A 20,927-nucleotide genomic window follows, 5' to 3' on the forward strand; every position below is an offset into this window, starting at 1 on the left:
TATTTTGTAATTCGTTGCCATTTTGTTTAGTTAATACTTTGTATGGACCATCTGCACATGTAACAGTGACCTTGTAAAACTGTACAATCGCTAAACTGCATATTCTGGCTAATGGAAAGCCCGTTATCAAAACTAGTAATATTGATAAGTTACAACAGAATCTTAGAAGACAGCAAACTGCTTCAGACGGTCTGCCCCTTTTATTACTCTTTAAACCTCCAGTGAGCCTTTATCTTTCGTAAACATTCTAAAATGTCGATTGCTGTATCGCTTGAATCACAGTTCAATAGTCCATTGTCTTACCCACTTTGAAAAGTAATAATTGTGGGAGCACAGTAATGGTGAGTAGTTTATTACTGGCGTGTTATAGAGGCACCTTGTCACAGTAATACCAGGCCCACCACTGCTATAAGCATGAGGATGCCAGCTAAGATACAGATACTGATAAAAATCACGTCGCTGCCATCCTGTCCATTGTCACTGGTCTCTGAAGATTCTGCTTCCGGAAGCCTTGATTCTGCTGCACTGTCCAGCAATGCATTGAGTCGGAGTGGATCTGACCCAGATAGGATATGCACGGATGCCTCCTTCCTCTTTGGCTCGCACTGCACTTCATACTCATGGATATCTTCACGAGTGCCGAAGGAGAAGTCCACATACAAGACACTCACGATGACTGATGTATTATTCCTCTTCTGCAACCAAGAACAATGAAATTGCAAAGAGTTCTATTAGAATGCCAAATGAATGCAAGTTCACTTAACTACTACAGTGGGGTTTATTCTGTAAACTTGGGAATTGTGGATGTTTGTGCTACAAAAACAGCTGACTCTTCCATTCATCTCCCACACCACACCTTTTTGTCCAGCAGGGATGTTGCTACACCGCACTAAGTTGCCATTGTCTGTCTATAAGACGTCAGTTGTTAATCATGCTCTTAATATGGCTTAATCCCTGATCCCGTCCTCCAGTGGTTGTGCAGTGGATTGCAAAGACATGGAGAAACTTTATGTCTCACTATACAAGAGATATGATAAATATTCTGCTGTCTGGTTCCCCTGGATTGAATATATTGAACCACAATCTTGAGTGTGTACCCTGATGATATGGTTTATTTGGCTAGTCCTTCCTGAAGCTGATGCCATTCTTTTACCTGGTTCCCTGTTTCTATGTATCCCCCTTGCCAGTATTCTCACTTTTTTTTCTTCTTTAGCTTCCCTTTTCTTTCCTTACTCTTTCTATCCTTCTTTTTCCTTGCTTTTTATCTCCCTTTTTGCTGTCACACCTCCTCTTTTTTTTTTACTTACGCGGACCCTTGTGAGCTACTTTGTTTTTGATAATGTCCCATTTGCACTCCCTACCCTCATCTGCTAACGCAAGGATGCCTGAAAGGTAGATCCTAAGATGTTTTAAAACTACAGCTTCCATGATCCTTTCTCATTCTAAAGGCATGCAAAGCATCATGGGAGTTGTAGTGCTACAACATCTGGCGATCTACCTTTTTGGCACCCCTGTGCTAATGCATAACTCCTCATTGTAGCTAACTGGGACACTACATTCTTCTCAGTTCTAATTTCTTTATTTTCTAATGTTCTTTTGGAAGTTTGGCCTTTTTTTCTTACTTCAATGCATTATACTAAAGTCCCCATTGTAGTCGCTGTTCCCGGGTATGTGTGCACTTATTTATGACCATTTTGTGTAATGTCGTTTGTTCTTTGTTTATATAATGAAAACTCTTAAATACAAATTGGCAAAAAAATAAAGAATTTTTCCAGTTTAACTATTCATTTCTGAAAATTTCTATCCCTTGTCAGTTCTCTACAATGCATTGCTTTCTTAATAACGCCCCTATATATTCAGGACACTGTTTGGAAACATACGTTAATGCTTTGGAAATACAGCAGTTAGAGAACTGCTTAGGGCCTATGCTGGAATTCATACAAAGAGATCTCAAATATTTTTGGATAAGCCTTTTCAGATGATTCAATATGTTTAAATAAACTTTTGAAGTCATTTTTTTCAAAATACTAAAATATAAACTGATTCCTACATAGAAAAACAAAATATCAAAATCAAGATATCAAAACATATAAAGTTTTTCAAAATATTAAATCATTGGAAAAGTATATTCAAAAATATTAAATCATTTAAAATGTATATAGAAAAATATTAAATCGAGGCCAAAGTCAGAGTGGAAATTCAAAGTGAATTTAAAATTGCAGATCAAAATAGTATAATAGCAAACATTCTTCTACTCAGATGTTGGCCTGAACCTGAAATTCACTTTGAATTCTCAACAAATCACTATTGTGAATAGCGTGAATGTGACAGCTGGCCAGAATCCATTCCCCATTAAGTGTGATTATGCAATTGTTGATTTAATCTTCAGATCTTGAATGGATAAAAAAAAAAAAACTTTTTATACAATCATTTAATATATCTGCAAGAAATATATAGGAAAGTGAAAATATAAATAATTTTAAAGTGTGAAAATAAAAGCATTAAAAGATTCTGGAGACAACACAAGCCTTAAAGCGGCACTGTTACGGTCTGGGGACTTTGCAGAATTTTCAGAGACCCTCGTCAGTAACATCGCTGCAGTGGTGTGAGGGGCAGGAAAGGTGAGTTCTACTTACCTGAACTTGTCCCTCGTGGGCACAGCCATCTTCTCCCTGCGGTTCCTCTTCAGCTCCTTGTAATTCAGCGTCAAGTGACGACGTCACTGCTGTAGTCACGCGCATGTGCAAGAGTACAGAATTGAGGTCTGTGGAAGATTTTGCAAGAGCGCGGGTTCCTCCATAGATAAAACCCATTCCCTGCAGCTGTCACTGGTGATGGCTGGGGTGATTGACACTTCTAGATGGCGGTAGCTCTGCCCAGTTGCTAGAAGTGCCAGGCGGAGGAAATATGTAAAAAGTCTGTAAATACGTTGTCTCGGTAAATCTCTTGAAAGGGTTCGAATTTCAGTGAAATTCCAGCATAGTATGAGTATTTCATAAAGATTCTATTTTTTTTTCCCGGGGGGGGGAGGACTTAGTTAGGTGGTTTATGGACGTCCCAGGATCCTTGATATGGAGCCATTTTTCTATCTATAACAAGATGTATCTTTTTTTTATTATTGATATTATTTTCTTTTATTTAAGGAAAACTCCAGTGCCAGGAAAACAATCAATTTTCACTGCACTGCAGGTTCCCTCTCCCTCCCACCCCTCAATCCCTAGTTGCTGAAGGGGTGAAAACCCCTTCAGTCACTTACCTGAGGCAGCGACGATGTCCCTCGTCGCTGCCTCCTCCTCCGTGCCGCTCCTCCTACTGACTCTGTCGGACGGTGGGCGAGACTGATCCCGCCCACCGGCCGAGGAGACCGCTCATGCGCATAAGTTCTCCCCACAGGAAAGCATTGAAAACGATTTTCAATGCTTTCCTATGGGGAATTGAGCGACACTGGAGGTCCTCACACAGCGTGAGGACGTCCAGCGACGCTCTAGCACAGATAATCTGTGCTATGAGTCAGGAAGTTCCCTCTAGTGGCTGTCTAGTAGACAGCCACTAGAGGTGGAGTTAACCCTGCAAGGTAATTATTGCAGTTTATAAAAAACTGCAATAATTGCAGTTGCAGGGTTAAGAGTAGTGGGAGTTGGCACCCAGACCACTCCAATGAGCAGAAGTGGTTTGGGTGCCTGGAGTGTCCCTTTAAGGTATCCAATGCACACCGAGTAAAATACTATAAAGATTCCGTTAGGGAGTCACTGGAAAGAGTTCACAGCAGACCCTGCAAAGTCTGTTAATTGTAAAATCTTTTTTATTTTTTATTATTTTGTTATATTTTATTGGATTGATACATTATACAAAAAAAAATTATGCAATGGTCTCATCTGTTGTGCAACAGTCTATTCAATTTTGAAGTGAATTGAAGAAAAAAAAACCATATAAAACTGTAACTTAAATACTACTATTCTCTTTCTGATAAATCTGGCCGCTCTAGCTGCGCTGCAGGTCTGCTCTGGGGGCTTAGTGTGGAGCCAATCTGTGATTCTACTGCTTACAATTCCCATTACTCCCAGCAAGCCCTGTCTTTGCTTAGCATGTTTCAAAACTTATATCGACAAATACCCTTTGGATTTTTATGTGTGCGTGTTTTTTTTTGTTTGTTTTTTTAAATACCTGAGGTTCTGTTCCACATGTGTCAAATCGGGCGTATATCTTGTAATTATTGCCTGATATTTGAGAGGGGCAGGAAGGACTTCCCAGGTAGATGTGACTCCTCTCCAACTGAGGGACAGATTGACTTGGAACTAAAATTTGGAAATCTGTACGGGTACAGCTGACATTCATTGGCACAACTGAGGGAAAGAAAAGGGTTAATCAGAGGAGCTTATGAAAATTAGCAAATTAGCAAAAAATGAATGAATGTATTATTCCAAATGTAGGCAGAGTTAAGAATATCGTTCATATTTAATATTGCTTATAATATCACCATATATAGAGATGCACATTCATGGCAGCTGGAGAACACCTTATTTAAAGGGATACTATAGTCACCAGAACAACTACAGCTTATTGTATTTGTTCTGGTGAGTAGAATCATTGCCTTCAAGGTTTTTGCTGTAAGCACTGTCTTTTCAGAGAAAAGGCAGTGCTTACATTACAGCCTAGGGATACCTCCACTGGCCACTCCTCAGATTGCTGCTAGAGGTGGTTCCTGGGGCAGTGATGCACAGTGTCTCAACCCTCTGCATAGAGACACTGAACTTTCCTCATAGAGATGCATTGTTTCAATGCATCTCTATGAGGAGATGCTGATTGGCCAGGGCTGTGTTTGACTTGTGCTGGCTCTGCCCCATATCTGCCGCCTTGACCGTCTCAGCCAATCCCATGTGAAAGCATTGTGATTGGCTCACAGAATCACTTCTGATTATGTCAGCCAAGCAGGCAGATCAGGGGCAGATGCAGCAGCAGACTGGAATACTAGTAAGATTTTACTATGTTTAGGGGGACAAAGGAGGGACCAGAGGAGTTAGATGGTTTTAAAACTATAGGATTCCTTTAATAGTTCTAAGACATATATTTGTTAGGTTATTACCTTGACCTGGGAATTGCAAAGAAGTGAACAAGGATTGCAAATTTTAGGTCGAACTAATCAAATCAAATTATTTTTCCAGTTTGACGTTATATTTGTCTAATTTTGCAATTCCAGTTTTAATCTCCACAGAAGTAAATTCTTTAAACAGGAACACAACATAGGTTCATACAATTTATTCACTAAACCTCAAAATGTAGAAAAAAGAAAACCAAATTAAGGTAAAGTAGCCAAGTTGTGACTACTGACTATAGTTAAGTCGCCTATATTTTCCTAAACAACAATTTTAGCATATAACTGTGTGCTAAAAGAATAACCTACACCCTGTTTTAGTTTGTTTGCTCTTTTTAAATTGAGCTCGGAGGTGAAAAATAGTGCTATTTGTGCAATATGTTTGAAAAGTTATGACAATATACTTACTGCTCACTAATTAATAAATTATTATTATTGCCAAACACAAAATGTAGCAATAATTTAATATCTAGGTTTTTCATGACATTATTGAAGGGGCACTTCAAGGGACACTAAGCACCAAAATAACCCAGTTCACGTCCTTTGCTGCACTTTGTGGAGAACACAAGAAAAAGTCCAAGATCGGGACTGTCCTGCCAGATATGGGAAACTTGGCAGGTATAGGTAAGATTGAATTCTACTTATCAGTGTGTATCTCAGCATATTGTCGTTTGATATCTGTATTGCTCTTCATCTAATAAAATCATAAGAGCTAAACATGGTTAAAGGGTTAAAATGCAATACAAATATAATTTTGCAACTAAGAAAAATTAAGCTGAGTCTGTAATTCTCCTAGTAGATCAATACGAGACGAGAATGTCTTCTTATACCCAGTACATTAGGAAACTGTTAAAAGCTTTTCCTAAACACTAAATGTGCATTATTGCAAGACACAGAGAAACTGTATTCTCTTGCCAATACAGACAGATGGTAAATCATTGGAAATTGCATTTCCTTATTTAGTTTTTATTCTCTTTGAAAAATTAGATTTGCCTAAATCCATGAGACTGACACGAGCAGAATTTTAGGATAGATACGGTTAAAGCGTACCCTTCTGCCTACGAACAGTTTTACCGTAGATGTCTCATGCCACCCATATGATCATACGAACAGTGTGTGGGGTGAAAGATCGCTTGGAGGCAATCCCTGACTCTCAGGCTGCTCTCATCAAGCTTTTCATAGAATTTTTAGATTGTAAGCTCTGCGCGCAAGACCTCATTTGGCCTGCAAGTTTGAAATAATCAAATAGCCCGTAGGTGTGGGAAATCAGCTGGTAGATCTTATCTGGAAACTACAAGTCCTATCATGCTTGCCAATAATTTTAAAACAAAAATGGTTTGTCTGTGGTAGCTGAGCAGTGTGGGAGTTGTTCCGCAACAACTGGACAGCTACATGTCTGTAATGACCTATATAATATGTATTATCAGATTGAGCTAAACTTACAGCTCTAAAGTTCATTGCATGCTTCTCTTGTTTCTGTCTGTTTAAAGGCTAGCTGGACTTCTCTGCAAATTACACCATTGAATAGACTTAATCAATAAATTAAACCGTGACAATTACCTACAACTTGTGTTAACCATTTTTTTAAAAGACACTTTTTTTTCTTTTAAAGTTCTATGAAATATTTAGTAAATTACATTGTAGTTCAGTGCAGGCACAGCTACAGTACAGATTGCACTGATTTGGCGGCGGACTTATGCTGGAGACTTGGTGGTGGTATGGGAACATACATCTACAAGGTAGCCTCCTACTGGAGGGAGACTGGGGACCTTCTTGCAGTCGTCTTCCAGTTTGAATTGGTCATCTTTGCTCTGCTGGTTGATTGAGCAATTTCTGACTTACTCCTAAAAATTATTCTATAAAGTTATATTAGCGACGCAGGTTCTTGGCAGCAGTCTGGTTTAGGGATCTTACCCCTTAATACATGAGCCTGTTGCCAAGATTGAAGAGACATTTTTTGATGGATAAACTAATGGCGACTATTTTCCCCTGTTGTCATAATATTTAAGGCCCTTGGCTTGGCTATCTCTGATTAATTTGTGGCACTGTCTGGGGTCGACTACATCTGACACGTTGCAGTGGGTCCAAACCCTTGGAAAAATGAGACTTGTGCTATATGTGCATTGTTTTTCCATATTAATGCCTTGTATTTTAAATAAATTTACATAAAAACATTGGGGATATTCAATAAACAGTGATTTGTAGTAAGTTAAAAACTGAATTGCGGGGGCGGAGCCAAGCAGCCAGGCTGAACAGACTTGCCGAGACCCAGCTCCTGAACCAAATCGTCCTTTTATGGGGAAAACCCCATGAAACTCGGCACGTACAATTCCAGAATAGCTCCTGACAAGCGGGGGACACCCAGGCGAACAACCCGATACCACAAGCGAGCAGTTCAACTACTGAGGCAAACTCCCATGGGCAGCGCAGGAGAGACGGATGCTCTCTCGCAACCCTCACACCCAGCGGATTTACCGCAGAGCTCACGTTCCCCCCCACATGGACCGGCAGGGGTCATCCCGGTCCACACGACACAGGGCCAGAGGCTCCTACAAGCTCCTGCGGATGTAAACAACCCGCAACTTGTAACCAAAATGGCGGACGCAGACCGCGCTCAGGGGCCCATACTCACCCAGCCTCTACAAGTGAGACCTACAAGCGGGACTCCCCATGAGGCCAGTATAGAAGCAGCCTTTGACCACTTTTGGGAGCGACTATGGGCCACACTGGCGCAGACCCAAACAGCCAAAACGGCCTCCCGCAAGCCAATCACCCCTCCGGTGCATAAACCAGCACCGACAAGCACCATAGAGCCACTAACCGGGACGAAGCGAGAGAGGAGAGCGAAGGCTACCCCCGACTCCTAGGCCGCAGACCACGCATCAGAAACTGCCTACCTGGGTCCCGACATAAGCGGAGAATCCACACGCAGGGCCCACCGCTACTCAAGCAAAAGAGAGACAAATGGGGGGCCTATGCGCGGCTCACAGCCATCAGAGTCAAGATAGACACTCAGCGCATTACCCGCCAACAAACCAGCATAGCTGCTACAAGTGCCCTGAGGGGCTCTAACCCTCTACTCGGAGGAAATACCCAGACACCAACTCACAGATCAGCATGGGGAGAGGCGAAGCAGGCACGTCGCCGAGAACGTATGCTCACCACACAAGGTACCCACGAAAAAACGGGGAGTTGCAGCGGAGCCCCCTGATTCCCAGCGGTGCCGAAGTCTTACTGCGCCAGGACTGTGGAATCGGCAGTAGCCTTGGCCACAGACTCCGAGCTTACCTATTGCTCAACTGACACACAAGGCTGTCTTATATTATATTAGCTTATCTTCTTACTGGCATTACTAAATCTCATAATCTACTAAAGTTATGTTTTACCATATGAAACCCTTAGGAGTATACTCCAGTTAAACGCTTAATCTTACCTTTCACATGTACCCCATTTACAAATATTTTTGCCTGTTTTACAAAGTAACAATGGGTACCCCCCTTTCCAGGGTTATGCCACACACCTATGACTCTAAGCACAACCTTTGTTTGCATACGCTCATGCAGCCTAGCACAAACACTACAGATCACTAATGATTCAAAGCTTGTTATTATATACACACGTAAAGTGCAAGATTACTCTCAACTCAAAGGTTGCACCACACTCCTATGACTTTAAACTTAATGACTCTAAGCTTACCCAACATTCCCATAACCGCATGTAGCTTTACAATAATACTACTGTTTAATACGGTTCCAAAGCATGAAGTTCTTAACATATATAAAATGTGCTGTTCGCTCTGCCACGCATGTGATTACTGTTGAATTAGCCGTCGTGGCTCTGCAAACTTGTATGTTATCTTGTGCACAAGAAAGATAAAGAATAAAAAAAAAAAAAAATGAATTGCAACCAATTAGAAAAAATTTACAACCCAGTTATAGTCACAGTGTGGTTAGGTTAGACCAAGTTTTGCAATTTTTGTTTTCCATTAAATACAATTCGCTGTTTACTAAATAAACATGATGTGGTTACTTACTAAAACGATAATTAAAAGTGAGTTTCAAATTTTAGACCAAAGTAGCATTACTGGAAGCAAACCAATTTAGAGAATGTTTCCAGTTTGGCTATGTTGGCCTTAACCCCTTAAGGACCAAACTTCTGGAATAAAAGGGAATCATGACATGTCACACATGTCATGTGTCTTTAACCCCTTAAGGACCAAACTTCTGGAATAAAAGGGAATCATGACATGTCACACATGTCATGTGTCCTTAACCCCTTAAGGACACATGACGTGTGTGACATGTCATGATTCCCTTTTATTCCAGAAGTTTGGTCCTTAAGGGGTTAAGGGGTTAAAGGGACTCCAAAGGTATCCAGATCACTTTATCTCAATGAAGTGGTCTGGGTGCAGTGCCTCTGACATTTTAACCCTGCATTGTAAAACATTGCCTTTCTGTAGGAACAGCAATATTTAGATTTCTGGGTTAAAATACCTCTAGTGTCTGTTAGGAAGATAGCCACTATAGGCACTTCCTCTGTTATTACCCAATCAAACTCACTTAAATATCAATGCTGCTCATAGACCAGCCTTTGATTGGCTCAGTGAATCGTTTATCCAACATGCACACAAGGCTTCCAGTACTTCCCTATGGGAAAGCATTAGTTTGCTTGAGATCATCAGCTTTGATGATCTCAGCCAAGGAGGTGGAAACGGGATCATGGAGACTGACACACAACAAGGGCTGAAAGGTAAGTAAAATGTATCTTTTTATTGCAAATATCTGGGGCCAGTACCCTAACCAGCTAGAAGAACTTAGCATTAGGAATACATGTGTGTACTCCTAATGTTATAATGTTCCTTTAGGTTTGAAATTCACTTTGAAGTCTCACTTTGGAAAATGCCAATGTTGCTTTTTCTACTGACTAACCAGTACAAAGGGCACATCTTAACAAAGATTGACAAGGAACTAAGATATATGTGTGCAGTTGCAGGACAGAAGTAAATACAATATTGTGGATTTCAACATTACATTTTTGAAATACTTCGCAAACACATATTTGTTAAATAAAGGGATAAATCAAAATACTATAAAAAATCTTGGGAAGTGTCAGGTCCCCTTCTAATTCAGTATTTGGGGTTATGTTGTGCAGCATTGCAGAGTTTGCTAAAGCTTTAATAAAATCACTGGTAACAAAAACATAAAATTACCCATAATGATGACGGAGCTACCGGCGCCAGGAGCAGGCAATATAAGGAAGCTGTTCCACGCAGTCATACGTGACTTGGGCATTGCTTGTCAATGGGCATCTCACCTTTACCTACTGTAGAGTCCAGTAAAAATCAATAACTTCTGCGGCTCTATTATGGGGGTTTGTTAGTGTTTGCCTCATGGTTTGATTGTTTTTTATTTTTACTTATCATTATTAAACTTATATATTATTATATGATATATTATTTACTGGCATATCTGATAAGCGTCCTTATGTTTTAAGTATTGCCTGCCCCATAGGACCAACTTTTATGAGACTTCTAGAAACACAGAAACATAAATGTGACGGCAGATAAGAACCATTTGGCCCATCTAGTCTGCCCAATTTTCTAAATACTTTTATTAGTCCCTGGCCTTATCTTAAGTCTAGGATAGCCTTATGCCTATTCAACGCATGCTTAAACTCCTTCACTGTGTTAACCTCTACCACTTCAGCTGGAAGGCTATTCCATGCATCCACTACCCTCTCAGTAAAGTAATACTTCCTGATATTATTTTTTAAACCTTTGCCCCTCTAATTTAAGACTATGTTCTCTTGTTGTGGTAGTTTTTCTTCTTTTTATCATAGTCTCCTCTTTTACTGTGTTGATTCCCTTTCTGTATTTAAATGTTTCTATCATATCCCCCCTGTCTCGTCTTTCCTCCAAGCTATACATGTTAAGATCCTTTAACCTTTCCTGGTAAGTTTTATCCTGCAATCCATGAAGCAGTTTAGTAGCCCTTCTCTGAGCTCTCTCTAAGGTATCAATATCCTTCTGAAGATAGGGTCTCCAGTACTGTGTACAGTACTCCAAGTGAGGTCTCACCAGTGTTCTGTACAATGGCATGAGCACTTCCCTCTTTCTACTGCTAATACCTCTCCCTATACAATCAAGCATTCTGCTAGCATTTCCTGCTGCTCTATTACATTGTCTGCCTACCTTTAAGTCATCAGAAATAATCACCCCTAAACCCCTTTCCTCAGATGTTGAGGTTAGGACTCTATCAAATATTCTGTACTCTGCCCTTGGGTTTTTACGTCCAAGATGCATTATCTTGCACTTATCCACATTAAATGTCAGTTGCCACAACTCCGACCATTTTTCTAGTTTACCTAAATCATTTGCCATTTGGCTTATCCCTCCTGGAACATCAACCCTGTTACATATTTTTGTATCATCATCTATAGGGATTATGTCATATATTCTCTTTGTTTTGTGAGAAATATATTATCCCTATTTAGCTCTTTATTCATGTCTCTTATTAAGTGGCCCTATTGGTTACCCATCTTTCCTGGACTCTGTTGAATTCACTAAAAATCATAGTAGTTCTTATCAGCCGGTTATGACATGAATTATTGCGTTTATTCTGTTCTAACTCAAAAGTTACTGCCTCGCTGTTATAACTTACTATAAAGGGGCCTATCTTCTTTCTGTCATGCATGTTGTATGTGACAAAAAACACATGTAAAAAGGCAAACAGAGCGCAACATAATTTGACTCTAACATTTCTAAAAAAGATAGGTAAAGAAAGACACAAAGACATTGCAGTGCACACTTTGCAAATAAGGATGAGAAATCAAAGCATTCCTGGCTATTTACTAAATTGAGAATTGATAGGAATTCAAAGTGATTTTCACATTTAAGCTATTGAACCGGAATGATAGCTGATTTGGAGAAACCCAGTTATGTGCATGGTGTTGTATAATAGTTATAGCAGTCTTAAAGGGACACTAAAGTCACCAGAACAACTACAGCTTAATGTAGTTGTTCTGCTGTGCATATTATGTCCCTGCAAGTTTTTTAATGTCAACGCTGCCTTTTTACACCTCTAGAGGCAGTCAGCATCTTCACGCTCTGCATGGAGGTGCTGAACGTTCCTCATAGAGATGCATTAATTTACACTAATTAGCACAGCGCAGCGTTTTGTCGCGCATGTGCTATAGCCTCCCAGTGCTTTCCTATGGGATTGCATTGGATTGGCTGAGATCATTAAGTTTGACTATCTCAGACTAGGGGGCAGAGCCAGCCTTGAGGAGACCTGCACAGCACTGGAAAATGGTGAGTAAATTCACCTTTAATACTTTTTACAGAGTGGCTAGCCACCTACACTGTTATTTTAGAACTATAGTGTCAGGAATATATGTTTGTATTCCTTTATTACTGACACTATAGTGTTCCTTTAAGTATAATAACCTAATTTAGAATGTCTGACAATTATTCCCCCTTGCATAGTGGTAACATCCTGGAAGAGCTTATATAACTTTGTCCCATGTAATTTGTGAAGCTCTGTTTTTAGTTTTATAATTAGTAGTCCCAGGATACCATGGCTCATCCGTGTCTTTCTTTGTAGTTAACTGTATCAATGCTAATGAAACTGTTAAAGCCACAAAGTAGCTTTTTCAACTTTTATTCTGCTTATTGCCAGCTCTTTCACCATAACCACTACATCATATTATAATTGTTATGGTGATTGTCACATCTCTGGAAATAGCATTGAATAAGTCGTTGAAAATTACAGGGTTTTTTTAATATGATGATCAGTTTTTTTAAAAATGTATATACAATCCAGTTCATCCCAGGAACGGCCAAGCCACACATTGCAAATGATGATAAGAAATCAAAACATCCAGGGCTATTTACTAAACTGAACATTGTTGGTAATTCAAAGTTAATTTCACATGTAAGGAGCTGAACCGGAAGGATAGCTGACTGGCAGAATATTTCCAATTCAGGTGTTTTGGCCTTAACTTTGAAATTCACTTTGAAAATTCTCACTGTGGTGAATAACACTGGTAGTTTCGTTTCTCTTTCTCTTTGTGTGCATAGTCTATGGTGACTTCCGTTTGTGAAGGAGCTGAGATTGAGGCTTCTAGCTGCTAATTTTAACATAACTCTAAACACCCCTAATCCTAAGTACTCCTAACCAAAAATCCCATTAACTCTAAACTTATGTCCTTCTAATATTTCTCCAACCATTAAAGGGACACTATAGTCACCTGAACAACTTTAGCTTAATGAATCAGTTTTGGTGTATAGAACATGCCCCTGCAGCTTCACTGCTCAATCCTCTGCCATTTAGGAGTTAAATCCCTTTGTTTATGAACCCTAGTCACACCTCCCTGCATGTGACTTGCACAGCCTTCCATAAACACTTCCTGTAAAGAGAGCCCTATTTAGGCTTTCTTTATTGCAAGTTCTGTTTAAGATTTCCTTATCCCCTGCTATGTTAATAGCTCGCTAGACCCTGCAAGAGCCTCCTGTATGGGATTAAAGTTTAATTTAGAGATTTAGGTACAATTATTTAAGGTAAATTACATCTGTTTGAAAGTGAAACCAGTTTTTTTTTCATGCAGGCTCTGTCAATCATAGCCAGGGGGAGGTGTGGCTAGGGCTGCATAAACAGAAACAAAGTGATTTAACTCCTAAATGACAGTGAATTGAGCAGTGAAATTGCAGGGGAATTATCTATACACTAAAACTGCTTTATTTAGCTAAAGTAATTTAGGTGACTATAGTGTTCCTTTAAATGCTACCCCACTCCTAAACTCCTCATTTTATCTTAGTTGTTTTACCTTCTTTGATACTTTAGTCCCATTTTAATAATTCCTTTTTTTTGTGACAACATTTTCAATTTAAACAATCCTAAAGACACTTACCGCCTATGTACGACACGGAGAATCCTTTGTTGGCAGTGTCTCTGTCCGTCACAAGTACCAATAATAATTTATTCCCACTTGATGTAAGAGGAGGAGGAGTGTCGCTGGCACACCACCTTCCCAACATTGGGCTGTCCTCGCTGTCTCCATCGTACACTGAAAGGTGATCATAGTCACACTCTTTGGATAGGCTGCTTCTTTCTTCTAACTCTATGTCTCGAAAAAAAATCTTAATGCGGAACCCTGGGAGTAGTTGAATGTTCCAGTGGCAAATAATGTTGTTGGGATACAGATCTGGGTAACGAGGACTGGTGATATTTCCTTTTACAGTTGTGAAGATTTCCCGACATTCGCCTGTGGGGAACACACAGTGGGTATGGAAAACATACAGATGACACCTGGTTCATTTATCTTGTGAGAGGGGTAGTTTGTTGACAAATTTTACTTCATGATGGCATCGTTAAATTGGTCCCTCCTCTCTGAATGATTTTGCTATTAGTAATATGTATAACAATTGCATTTCTACATTGAATGAAAATTACCAAATGTAAACAGACTTCTTTCAGTCTCCTTTTCTAACTAGACTAAATTATAAAAACCCACTTGTAATGTTTCACACACTTAGTCCTCCATTGGGCCTTATCTTGTCTGCTGCCCCTCTAGACCTTATATGTGTTTTAAAGCAGAATGTTTGCCTCTTATATTCTTACCAGTTGAAAAATGTGCCTTGAAGCCCCGTCCTCCAATATTGAAGTCTGATTTGAACACCACCAGTAATTCATTGGATGAAGAAGTAGTGTCTGGGGGATTTGTGTACCCACAATAACGTTGGGCTTTGTTCTCCTCTAGATTTGGACCATCAAAGATGGCAACATAATCAAAGTTACATTCCTCACTCTCCATCTGAAAGTCTGTGAAGACCAGACGAATCTTGGAGTCCGGAGCTGCCTGGATGAGCCATTGACATTCTGCGTTGTTGGGGTAATTATCAGGGTAATCAGGACTTGTGATCACTCCAGAGAGACCATTTAGTATTCCTCCGCAAATATCTGAAAGGCAAAGGATTTTCATGAAACAGGGGCACCCAGAGTTTATTGTACGTGATATTGCAGAAGGAAAACATGAAAACCCCAGAGAGGGGAGACATATCTCCCTAGCTACATAGTTTTTCTAATCTACCTGTTTACCAGCTTAAATATAAGACTTCATTGAATGTTGTGGAGTTTTCAAATGTAGCATCAAAGAAATTCTTCCCAAATTCCAGTCTGTAAACATAACAGTAAGAGCAAAAATCTGTAAGCAACCATCAAATGTTCCTGTAATAAAGCCAACAATGTACTATAAACTCTCTATAGTGCTATTTGTAAGCACTGAAACAGTGGCCCCGTTTTGATGTTTTCTCATTGGATACAAAATTGACCAAAGACTAAAATGATGAAGAGCAGTGTCACCTTGAGGGTTTCAACATCCATAAATTATTACTTGTGTTAGAAATGTGCCCAGTTGTCCTATAACCTTAGGTTTAAAATAATAACACAGATTGTCTCCTCAGTTGTATCTTGGCTCGGTGTGTGTTATTGCCCTGGTAGTTTACACACGAGAGATATAACAATAGATCTAGATGTGATTTTAGGTGTTGTATCTGCACTTGGTATCCGATGCTGACTTTAATTTTCCAACATGAGTTAAAACAAAGTGTCCTTGCCACTAAAAAGACCTTGTGGCAAATGTTTACACTGGAGCAAGCTGATCATAGGTGTGTTAAAATAAACTGCCTGCTACATTAGAAATCACACTAGTGAATTCATCGATAACTATTGACCCACTAGATCACAGAGGCAGAGGGAAAGAGACATGTTTTCAACTGTTAAGTAGACTAAGAAAACTCTCCTGGTTGGACAAGTCCCAAAGGAACTGTAAAGAGAAGGCGTGATTAGCATAACTTCATAACAACAGGATACAAGATACTGTGCAGACTCAGTAACTGAACAGACTGGTTATCGACTGCTTTAATAATACACATCGAGCTCTGGAAGATTAACTTAATTTAACATTTAAGGCAAAATAGCTGAATATGAAAAATACAGTAATTCTTCCAATTCAGTTACTTTGGTCTAAAATTAGAAATTAATTTTGTATTTTCACTGGGCCTTTCTAGTACAGCACAACTGCCAATTATGTCAGCTCTTTGGAGATAAAGGAAGTGAAAAAAAAACCTCCCTGGTACTCTGAGTGACAGCCAGGGAGGGTGTTTCTAAACCCAGTTACACTTTGATAAACGGTCACAAATATGACAGACTGAAGTGTGGAGTGTTCCTTTAATCACACACAGGAGCCTGCTTCTGACTCTAGCAGACAATTAACAGAGCAATAGATAAAACATTCTAATCTAAACACACTGTGCAATAAGGGCAGCTAAGAAATTGGAGCTGTTTTTCAGGAAGTGTGTAGAGAGGCACTGTGAGACTCCGCCATGGAGGTGTGGCCAGGGCTGCCTAAACAAAGTGATTTAACTCCTGAATGGCAGAGAATTGAGCAGTGAGACTGTAGGAGCATGATCTGTACATGACAACTGCTTCACTAAACTAAAGTTGTTTTGGTGCTTCGAGTGTCCCTTCGTGGCTTTATGAAAAGTGTTTCCCATGATTCTTAGCAAGGCCAAGGATCCAAATAAACGTCAAATGGTCCAAGTACTCAGTACTTATAAATTCCCATTAATGTGTGCTCACAGCAGCAACGTTTCAACCCAGAGATATATTCCTCCCTGCAGATTTGAAGAAGTACTTTGAGATTATATCCACTGAACAAAATACATGTTAATGTGTCCCTCCATCCAAGTTATTTTCTTTTTAACCTTGTCATGGTGTTTATCCTGTTATTTAAATGTATTAGATATTTGCATTATTACTTATAAGATGGTAATATATTCTAAAGTACTCACCTTTTTTATATGTGGCAAAAAATCCTGTGCTGGTCACATGTTTGTCCGAATGAAAAAGAACAGAGAGGACATGCCATGAGGACGTGAGCTGCGGGGGAAAATCTGTGCCACAGAACTTCCCTAGGAGGTTCCCTTCATCCTTGGACTCCCCATTGTAAATCTTGACATAGTCATATTCGCAGGACTCATGGAATTCTAGGTCAAAATGTTGGAACGTGAGCTGCACTGTGGAACCTTCAGACACAACAATGAGCCAAGAACACTCTGTGTATGGTGGGTACAGTCCTGGAAAGTTTGGGCTGGAAAAATTACCAACTGAAGAAGAGAGCACCCCACCGCATTTCACACCTGTTATAAATGTAGATATGTAGCTTTAATACTTTTTCTGATGGAAAGAGACTTCTCCCGAGACAAGTCCAAAATTAAAAAGAAATATATTTTAAAAATACATATGTTAAGTTGTTCAATATCGTATATTGTATATCGTAGACTGTTGTACTTTTGCTTTATTTTGCTAGCAAGGCCTTAAAAGTTACTAACCACTGCAAGCCATAGTATGCTCACCGGTAATTAATTTAATGAATTGTAGAGGGTCATTATCAAGAACTTGGCATATATATATATATATATATATATATATATATATATATATATATATATATAAATATGAACAATCACTATGTTTTTTGTTTCATTAACAATATAATATACGTCACACGTACGGTCCCACGTGGTTTTTTCACTTCCGGGTTCTTCAGTCCGCTGGCTGTCCGATCACTCTATTGGTAAGCATACTATACACTTATGTATATATTGATATTGTTTTAAATATATCACTGTGATCTTGATAAAGACCCCAGGAGGGTCGAAACGTCAATTTTTGCCACTCACAGCCCATGTATTTCGCATAATACATTAAATAATTTTTTGTTTCACTGAATTGAAGACCTAGTGTGCTCCCTTCATTGATTTGTTTATTATATATAACGCGGGATTGCACCTAGGCATTTAAAGATATTTTTCAATATTTGATAAAGGAGGAGTGCCCTGCTGATTTATTGTTTGGATATATATATATATATATATATATATATATATATATATATATATATGAAAAAAATACACCTTGCTGGTAGAACTGATCTAGCTCTCTCCACTGTTTTGTTTGCCCCAAATCAAAAAAGTCCATGAATACTTGTCAAGGTCAGTGTGATTATTATACATTATTTTTACTGGCCCATGCAATCAAATAAATAGAAAATAATTGTGGACATCAAGCCCAGCTAATTCATACCAGACATTTGTTAGTTCCCTCCAAAGCAAACCCTCAACTTTCCTGTATTGGCTGCTCTTGGGTCATCTCCAACTGGGCTTGGGACGAACATCCATCTCCTTTGCATAATTCCAGAACATGTGAATAAATAAAAGCTGAGCCTCCATTTAAATGCCTCGCACTGTGACCCATCGTGTCCTATAATTCTTAAACCCAGGGTCAATGTCGGCCCTCCAAGACATACACTTGTATGTCGTCTTTAAACCCTAAAGGTTAGCACTTTCACTGTCAGCCATTTCCCCAAACAAAAGATTATCAATAATAAAGTAACTTGTACGATACATGCGAATTAATAGAATGTCAAATCAGACAAAGTGTAGTAACCAATGGAATGGTTGCTTACCTTTACGTGCCTGAATCACAGCTTCTTCCCATAACACAGTTATCATGAAGATAAACTTGCAAGGAATATTCTGCATTTTGTAACACTGACACTGTAATATATCCGACGCTCACAACTTCCAGTACAGATAAGAGCCGGAGAGACTGAGCTGCTATGGAATAAATAATTCATTTCTTCTTTCAATGGGAACCTGATCTCGCTTTATTCCCCACCCTTGATGCCCTGATGTGTATCGGATATCCTTTGATTTACAATTTCATTCAGTTAATCTGTGTAAAGTGTCATGGAGTTCTCGGATGGGAATTTACGCCGTCCCATTAGTAAGAAAAGAGAGCTTTGAGAAAGTGACCAGGGCTGGGTAAGGGCTTCCTACATCACTAAACAAGATGTGAAGTTAAAGTTAGATATGGAAGCTAGGCAAAATATGAAATTCCATCCCAAAAACCGTACGCTGTCAATTCTGCACAGCAAATTCTTAAGGGGCCTTAGCGCTCACTTGGGTCAACTGAACAATCCCCCTTATTGTATTGGGCCTATGCAGCCTCCTAGGTTTTTTTAATGGTTATTGCAGATTTAATGTAGATGTCTTTCATCCCCGCACACACATTTAATTCCCAGTCTCCATATATTTATTTATGAATTTACGCACAAGTTCTTATATAGTTATGTATATTTTCCCCAAATCCCCAAACAGTTGTCTTCACTATTATGATGTGCAGCATATTAAGTGGATGCTGACTGCATGTTCATGTTGTTAATTTCTCCTAATTATGATACTCATATTCGTGTCAAGGCTTCTTTTTTTTTTTTAATTCTTTATTTTGTTGTGCAATGTATGACATGTAACAGAATAACTCGCCGTGCCCCAACAGCATTGGCAAGCACATCAGGTATGCTTAATGACATAGTTGTTGAAAAGACAGAGCAATGCGTTTTTAGAATAAACAGTCCGAGTTTGCTTAGGTATACAGCTATGACCTGAGAATGCTTGGTTTGTATGGGCAGCGTTTATGCATCGTGGCACTCAGGAAAAACTTGCACATTTTATAATATGAAAAACATAGTTGTTCAACATTTAGCAGTAATTGTTTAGCTAGTCAAGGCTTCAAACACAGCTTATACGATAGATTATTATATTTGCATGAAAGGTGTCACCAGTCGGCATGGGCTAGTGATGGCAGATCAGGTAACAATTCTGAGCTACTTCCTATCTTATGATTAAACAGTTGTATTCAGGCTTGGTAGATAGTAGACATAGTGATTGTTAAAACAGAGAAGATCATGCTGGCACTAAGGTGTATGGCACGTTAAAAGAGGCATCATAGAGGTACGCTAGGGGACACGTTAGGCAGAACCAAAAACAATGGGGCACTGGTAAAATCAACTGTACTAGGCTGTCTAACAGTGAGTAGGTCGGCATGAATAGGATAGTTAACTCAGAAATCTCAGGAGTCACCTAGCCCACCCCAGCTGCTGGTATGTTGTTGTTCTCCCAGGTGGCGTTATGCATCGGGTTAGTATCTGCCGTGTCTTGCCTGCGTGGGTCTTCCCTCCAATTCCCAGCAGTGATCTGGGCCTGCTTCCCAGTTCCTTGGATTAGGGTATATCCAGGAGCAGAGTCCCTGTTCCCAGGGGAGCGAGTGCGGGATCTAGGTAGTGAAGTCCATCGTCGACGGGCGGTCGCCCGCAGTGTTGGAGGGTATGAGGAGGGATTGCCTCCTAGGGGTTTTCCGTGCTTGCGGGCTGGAGGCAGAGTGAGCCGGAACATGTGGTGTGCACATGTGCTTCGGCAGGTTGCTTCTCAGCTCAGACATACCGCGTCCCGGCTTGGCTGCTCGTGCCCGGTCTTGCAGGCGCGCCCAGAAGCCCTGGAATATTTCAGCCAGTTTTTGCAGGGCTTGTTGTAGGGAGCTACGTTGTGGCGGTTGAGGCTGGTACAGTGCTCCATTATCAGGAGACAGGGCAGTCGCCATCTTGCGTGTGCCGCGTGGTTGGGATTTAGCTTGATTACGATCAGATGAGGGCGAGCGCAGGGCAGGTCACCCCAGGTATGCCAGTGGGGACCGTGATAACCCCCGCTGGTCCAAAGGGGGGAGGGGTATGATAGCTGTGAGGTCGGGCCCGAGGTTTGGAGACAAGGTGATCGTCCGCCACTCCACAGTCTCATCCCCAGTAGGCCTCACCAAAGGTGTCCAGGCTTCCGCCGTGCTACAGGCTTGATTAAAGTGTCCGTTTGTGCAGCCGAGAGCCAGGGTTCAGGTAATGCCCTTGGGTGGGTTCCATTGTCGGTAAACGGGTTTTTACACCCCAA

General features: G+C 40.1%; 1 protein-coding gene across 1 annotated transcript; it reads right to left on the reverse strand.

Moving 5' to 3' along the window:
* Positions 1–301: 301 nt before the first annotated feature.
* Positions 302–18,692, reverse strand: CDCP2 (CUB domain containing protein 2). Its single transcript, XM_063427253.1, has 6 exons — positions 18,617–18,692; positions 16,941–17,288; positions 14,710–15,048; positions 14,000–14,353; positions 4,165–4,343; positions 302–695 (listed from the first exon to the last, which is right to left on the reverse strand). The coding sequence occupies exons 1-6, from the start codon at positions 18,690–18,692 to the stop codon at positions 381–383; spliced, it is 1,611 nt and encodes a 536-aa protein (XP_063283323.1). The 3' UTR covers positions 302–380.
* Positions 18,693–20,927: the final 2,235 nt, after the last annotated feature.

This window comes from Pelobates fuscus, chromosome 7 (assembly GCF_036172605.1).
Source record: "Pelobates fuscus isolate aPelFus1 chromosome 7, aPelFus1.pri, whole genome shotgun sequence".
NCBI classification, from domain to species: Eukaryota; Metazoa; Chordata; class Amphibia; order Anura; family Pelobatidae; genus Pelobates; species Pelobates fuscus.